The 6,928-nt window shown below is 35.6% G+C and overlaps 1 protein-coding gene across 6 annotated transcripts in view; it reads right to left on the bottom strand.

Annotated features, from left to right (window-relative positions):
* The window catches only part of LOC128022027 (sarcolemmal membrane-associated protein), a 46,766-nt gene continuing 39,838 nt past the window's right edge, over window positions 1–6,928 (bottom strand). For 4 of the 6 annotated variants that reach the window (XM_052609225.1, XM_052609229.1, XM_052609227.1 and 1 more), the window contains 4 exons: window positions 5,376–5,493; window positions 4,762–4,933; window positions 4,236–4,370; window positions 1–1,493 (listed from right to left, as the gene is read on the bottom strand). In XM_052609225.1, the coding sequence (XP_052465185.1) occupies window positions 1,401–1,493; window positions 4,236–4,370; window positions 4,762–4,933; window positions 5,376–5,493 (518 nt within the window). In that variant the 3' untranslated portion in view covers window positions 1–1,400. Of the gene's footprint in view, window positions 1,494–2,903; window positions 2,992–4,235; window positions 4,371–4,761; window positions 4,934–5,375; window positions 5,494–6,928 lie in introns of all 6 variants that reach the window. The other 2 variants (XM_052609226.1, XM_052609228.1) reach the window with 1 other exon arrangement.

Raw genomic sequence — 6,928 nt, 5'->3', positions numbered from 1 at the left:
TCATTTATATCCAATGTTTATTTTGTGACTATAACATATTTACACACAAACATTCATACATACATATTTACAAACGGCCTGTGAGCATTCTTCCAACGTGAAGGACGATGTTCCAAACGGATTTTAGAAATAAAACATTACATCATGCTTTCGATGCAAGAGATCTGTTTAAAGCTATCCCTTCTGTGCTACAAGCTTTGCTTTTTTGCATTCATAGTCAAATCCATGTTGAAGTGTTCAATGGATTTTTGTTGCAGTGTGTCTTTCCAGTAAAACAAAAAAAGATGCAAAAACAAATCCTCGACACGTTGAACCAGATGAGTTGGGCTTTTTTGCTCCACGACTGTTTATTTACAGCACAGCAGACAAATGTGAACCACACACCAAACACATCATTGGTTAATTCATCTTCCTGGAGTCTCAAAGCAACTTGCACATCCACATTTTAACAACCCATTCCCGTTCACCCTTAAAATAATTCTCTCTCTCACCCGAGAGTTGATTTGTGACTCTTTCACCCATTAACCCCATTCATTTTAAAGCCTTTGCATCTAATTTCATTCAGTAAGAACTAACTTATGTTACAGGTAAGGCAGCAGAATCCCAGAGCCTTTTTCAGGAGGTACTGTAGGAGTTTTAGTACTGAAACGATGGAAAGTGCTCTATCTCATCCAAACAGCAGGACAGTGTGTTGGTAAGAAGCTACTTTTGTTTTCGTTTTCCGTTATCGGTTTGACACTGACCGTAATCCTAACATGTCAAGAACGTCGAATTTGAAAACCACCTAGATACTTGTAGTGTCTCTGACGTGAACATTTGCTTACACAAGGTACAATAGAAACAGCCATAGAGAACAACAACAACATCACTGTGCTAGAAGCATGTCGGCTTGAACACAATAACAGCACAGACGATGTGAAATTGACTTTTTTTCCATTTGAATTGATGATGCGCTGCATGAGTGGCACTTCAATGTGAACTAGTCCTAGTAATATTTAAAATAGGCACTTCGCCCCTCTGTGCCCTAGAGTTCAGATTCTGATTTGGTTTGTACATCTAACTGGATTACCACAAGTGACATGGCAAACCACAAGAAGAGTCCAAGAAACAAAAACTTGCTAAACAAAACGGTAGACCTAGTTTAGGCCATTTTAATAATTCAAATTCCCATCCGAGTGACAAAAATGCTGATAGATTATTTATTCTATAATATGCATTACACAACTTTATTCCCTCTTTTTTTTTTCTATACTATATACATTTGCATTTTACACAGACATTGGGACTGTATTGTCCAAACGAGGTATTACGTTCAGGTTTAGACTGTGTTGGCTAAAGCTGACACTGGGATTGGACAGAGGGCGGAGCTAGGTGGTAGAGACGAGTGTTCTGATTGGTTCTCAGGAGGAGCTCTTGGACAAGTTGGGATAAATCACCACTGCTGTCACTGCAAGCACGGCTGCAACCACCGTTATCCAGGGCATCCAACCGCTCTGAAACAAGGAGGATGAGAAAAACAACAGCAGTGGAATTAATAAAGGTTATTTAAGATGCACCAGAGCAACCAGGACAGAAGCGCTGGAGACTGGAGCTAAAGAGACAGAGAGAGAGACCTGGGAGATAGTGAGAGACAAAGAGTTGCAAGAGAAATACCAAACACACACACACGAAAAAAGGGATAGAAAGAGAGAGAAGATAGGTAAAGCAGATATTTAAGTAAAACTGGGAGAGCCAGTTACCCCACAGGAGTTATAAAACAAATAAAAGGGGGAAAAAACATCTTTTTTCAAACTCACAGAAATAAAAGCTGTATTTAAAGGAACGGTTCAAAAATGAGTGTTGTTTCAAACCTGTATAACTTTCAATTTTTTCTACTGTGGGACACAAAAGGAGTATTTTAGCAGAATTTTTAATGCTGTTTTTCTCCACTGACCAAAAAATGTAATACTAATAATAATTTATATATATTTATCTAATATATAATGAAAAAAATATAAGTTTTCTTTTGAAATATAAAAATCATATAAATAAATACATTACTACTGAAAGAGTTGTACTGTAAAATAAAGTATTTAATGATGATTAAATATTTTACAAAATAATAATAATCATTAATATAAATTTATTCAATATAATACATTATAATAATAAAAAAACGATATTTATATTAATATTAAAACAAAAATAATCTTTTTTTTTGCTTTGAAACAAACTGGAGATTTTCTATTTATTGGTTTAATTTTGAAAATAAAACTGGAATAAGCAATTTTGTTCCTCTGATTTATGAAATTTACACTGGCCATACTTTCTGTAAACAAAAAGTATAAAAACTAAAATCTCATCCAAAAAATAGGGAACAAGCAGTCTTTATGAATAAGAACCAGAGCCACAGATGGCAAAATGTGCCTTAATGTGCAAAAGCATTAATAAGCAACATCGGTTTATTCCTTCATTGCATGGAAATGAGCAGCATGCACATTCATCAAAATCTTTTCTTTAGTGTTCTCTGAATGATACTAAGTCATACAGGTTTGAAACAACATCAGGGGGAATACATGATGACAGGATGTTTCCTTTTGGATGAAATATGCCTAAGTTGAAGAATAGCAAAAGCAAAACGTAACCACAACAGAACAAAAAAAGAAAATAGCATCCAAAATCCACAAATGCAGAGATTTATATGACCATTACAGTGATCCAAGCAAGACAAGACAGTTAATGTGCTTGGTTAGTAGTTGGTGATTCTGGGTGGAGTTCCCACATGTTGCCAAGCACCGAAAAGGGATTTTGGTGCGAAGCGGGTGCAGAGATGACGGATGAGAGTTTGCCATGCACAGGTCGTATATACACACGTGATGATATATACAGAGAGACACAAACAGACTCAACAGGAGCGTGTGTACCTTTCTACCACAACTGGCCGAAGCACCAATACAGCAAAGCCAGGAACAGACCGATGGAAATGGCTTGGACAGGCTGCAATATGGATGGCTAGAGGAGGGAAGGGATATTACAAATAAAACAAAAAAATCAATCTTCAAACTATTCAACGGAAATCAGGCTGGGGAGTCGAACAACTACAACAAACATACACACATATACAAACAAGAACGGGCAAATAAAGGGGTGTGGTGGGAGGGGGCATCGATAAATCAACTAACAAAACAAAAAAAACAGTCTTAAGTGTCAATTTTTCAAAATTGAAAGCTGAATAAAATCTTTTTCATTGATGTATGGTTTGTAAGGATCGTGCAATATTTGGCAGAGATACAACTATATGAAAATCTGGAATCTGAGGGTAAAAAAAAAAAATATTGAGAAAAATCACTTTTGAAATCGTCCAAATGAATTCTTAGCAATGCACAATACTAATCATAAATTAAGTTTTGATATATTTACGGTTGGAAATGTACAAAATATATCCTATGGAACATGATTTTTACTGAATATCCTAATGATTTTTGGCATAAAAGAAAAATGGATAATTTTGACACACATACAATGTTTTTCACTGCTGCAAAAATAGCCGACGACTTAAGACTGCTTTTGTTCTCCAGGGTCACAAATATCAAGCGCCCCAGAACCACAAACAGATTTAAACATCCAGAAGCAGGACAGTGGTTCAAGGCTTTAATAAAGCAAATAAATTGAATTAAAGAACTATTTATCTACAATATATCGGTGTTAAATTAAAATCAACGACACATGAAGGGATTGTGACTGCAATTAGCAGCGGAAGGGATCGTAATGAGGGAACTGTGGGATTAATAAGGTGAGAACTACAGTTTTGTGTAGCACATTTGAAAAAACTAAAAGTGCACAAAGAGAGAAACAAAGTAAAATAAAATAAAAAGTAAATATTCTTCTCTTGGGTGAACCTGAAAATGAAAAATCTCAAGTCTTTGAGTGTTTAATAAATATATAACTTAATGAGCTCATAAAAAAAACAATATCCAATGAAAGCTAGTGTATTTTAGCTATAGCTTTCAGGGTCTTACAGAACATCTGAATGCACCTATGATGCCTACAAATGCTGAATCGCAAATAATATTTGCTAATGACTCACAAAATCATGCCAGATATTTTTTTCCAAAGTTGTGTAAAACAGTAAGATAAATGACTAGTTGTTGACAATCACACTAACTGGTGTAATGTAGGCAACAGCTAATTCACTGGAGTTAGATCTTCATGCTTGCTGAGGTTTTGTGCTGATGTGTGCTGGCTGTGAGACTCACATTGCTGCCCTTCTCCTGCAGGAGCTTGAGGTTGACCTTGCACTGCTCCAGCTCGTCGTTGATGGAGCGTTTCTCCTGCTCCGTCTGCTCATACTGCTGCCGGAGATCTGAGAGCAGATTCTGAGTCTCGTCGTACTGGAGAGAAACAGAGAGGTTTTTATTTATTTATTTATTTATTTAAAGTAGACTCATCTGCTCACCAAAGCAGTATTTATTTGATTAAAAATACAGAAAAAGCTGTTAAATTGTGAAATATTATAACTGTATAAAATCTATTTTATATTGTAATTTATTCCTGTGATGCTCCGCTGTATTTTCAGCATCATTCCTCCAGTCTTCAGTGTCACATGATCTTCAGAAATCATTCTCACATAGTGATTTACTACAAGAAACATTTTCATTTCCTACTGTATAATGAAATCAGTTCTGCTGTTTTATGTTTTTGTATTTCAGGATTCAATCATTTTAATGCAACCTTGCTGAATGTGTTTATGGTTTTCAATAAAAGGTCTTGGTCTGCTCGTACCTCCTTCTGCAGGTCTCTGGTGTGGCTTTCAGCTCGAGCCAGCTGGATCTTCAGTTTGCTAGCGTCCTGTAGGTGCTGGTCTTGTATCGAGCCCAGTTTGTTTTCCAGGTCACCCTGGGATTTCTCCAGAGCGTTTAGGCTGCTGCTCAACGTCACGCTCCGCTCTCTGGAGCTGAGAAACAACGACAGGAAAAATAAAGTCAAAGGCATTTACCTTTTTTTACATCCTGTGGAGTTTTCAGAATGGAATGAATTTGTGTCACGGAAAAGAATGCTGTAGAACATTCCTAATGATGATGTGATGCTTTAGGGCAGATGAGCTCATAGCGGTAACTTATAAAATGATAACTTCAGTACAGAGACGTGCACACACTGCCAAGGGTGGAGGTTAAGTTCAGGACAAAGGTACTTAAATATTACAATGGTAACCAGTTGTTTAAAAAAGTATTATTGGAGAAGTCTTTTGTAAATACAAAGAGATGCACTTGTGTAATATGATGATTCAAACATTCTTCATTTAAGAGAGCAGGTGTGGAATCAGACATTGTACTCGAACACATTTAAACCTAGTGACTCATGTTTGCTGTGTGCAATGATCTAAAGGACCCACCCACCTGTCGAGCTCTTGCTCTAGTCTGTGGAGTTTCTGCTTGAGTGTAGTCTTCTCAGCCCGCAGACCGTCACATTCATTCTGCAGACCAGAGCATTCGGCCTGAAGCTTCTCCAATTCACCTGACACAGAGACACAGAGAGGAAAACCTCATTATAAAACAGATTCCCCTCCACTCACAGCCAAAGACACTTCAATACAAAATGCTTTTAAGTGTAACCATTGGTCAGTTCCTTAGGATTTTTCATAAGTCGCACTGGACTACAAGTCGCATTTATTTCGAACCAAGAACCAAGAGAAAACATTACCGTCTACAGCCACGAGAGGGCGCTCTATGTCTTCAGTGTAGACTAGAGGAGCATAGAGCGCCCTCTGGAGGCTGTAGACAGTAATGTTTCCTCTTGGTTCATGTCTCTTAGTTCATTTCTATTGGTTCACGTCAAATTAATTTTGATAAATAAGTCGCACCTAACTATAAATCGCAGGACCAGCCAAACTATGACAAAAAAAGTGCGACGCATAGTCTGGAAAATACGGTATAGGTTTTTTTTTTTTTTTTACACACGTACATGCATATATATATATATATATATATATATATATATATATATATATATATATATATATATATATATATATATATATATATATTTATATTTAAATATTTATTATAGATATAACTATATGATTTAAGGTAACAACACAATATTAAAACAAAATCATATTGATAGTTATTGTTAAAACACAGGTTGATTGAACACATACTGTCTTTTGCTGCAGATTGTCTGTGAGCAGATTTTTTTGTTTCAGATTGGATTTTTAAATAAAAATCACTAGCATTAATTTATCCCGTCATGTTTAGTTTTACTGGTTGAGATTCTGTGTAGCCTAAAATGGTTTTAAAAGATCTCAGAAGCACGGTCAAAACACTTTTATGCACATTTTTCCTGTGAAAAACAAAACAAGGATCCAATAAATAATAAATAAACCCAGCAGGATGGACGATAATAAAACTGTTTCCGTGACTCTGGACGACACATTAAAGAGGACCTGGAGAGAAAGACCCTGGTGAAATTAATACCACATGTGTGCCTTCTCAATATGAAGAAATCAGTCTTGTGAAATGCAGGCTTAAAGGAACAAAGGAAATTTGAATAATAAAAAAAAAAAAAAAATCACACTGTTTTGATAGCAGAGTGTAATGCATGTGTGTTGAGGCTGTCAATACTGTGGAGAAATATATATATATATTTTTTTTTTCAATCTTTGAACTTACACTATCATATCATCAAAATTGTGTGTTAAAGTTTGAGGTAAAATAGTGAAAAAATATTAACATTTAAAATAGATGTTTTCCACTTGAATATATTTTCAAATGTAATTTATTTCTGTGATGCACAGCTGAATTTTCAGCATCATTCCTCCAGTCTTGTGTCAGATGATCCTTGCTCCATTTGCTGGTAAAGAAACATTTCTGACTATTATCAACATTGCTTCAAAATTTTTTGGAAACAAAACAGCATTTATGTTAAACAGTAATTAGAAATTTAATTACTG

The sequence above is a fragment of the Carassius gibelio genome, chromosome A11, assembly GCF_023724105.1.
Source record: "Carassius gibelio isolate Cgi1373 ecotype wild population from Czech Republic chromosome A11, carGib1.2-hapl.c, whole genome shotgun sequence".
In the NCBI taxonomy this organism is placed as follows: domain Eukaryota; kingdom Metazoa; phylum Chordata; class Actinopteri; order Cypriniformes; family Cyprinidae; genus Carassius; species Carassius gibelio.
Note: the sequence above shows the minus strand (reverse complement) of the source record. Positions and strands in the feature narration are given on the sequence as shown.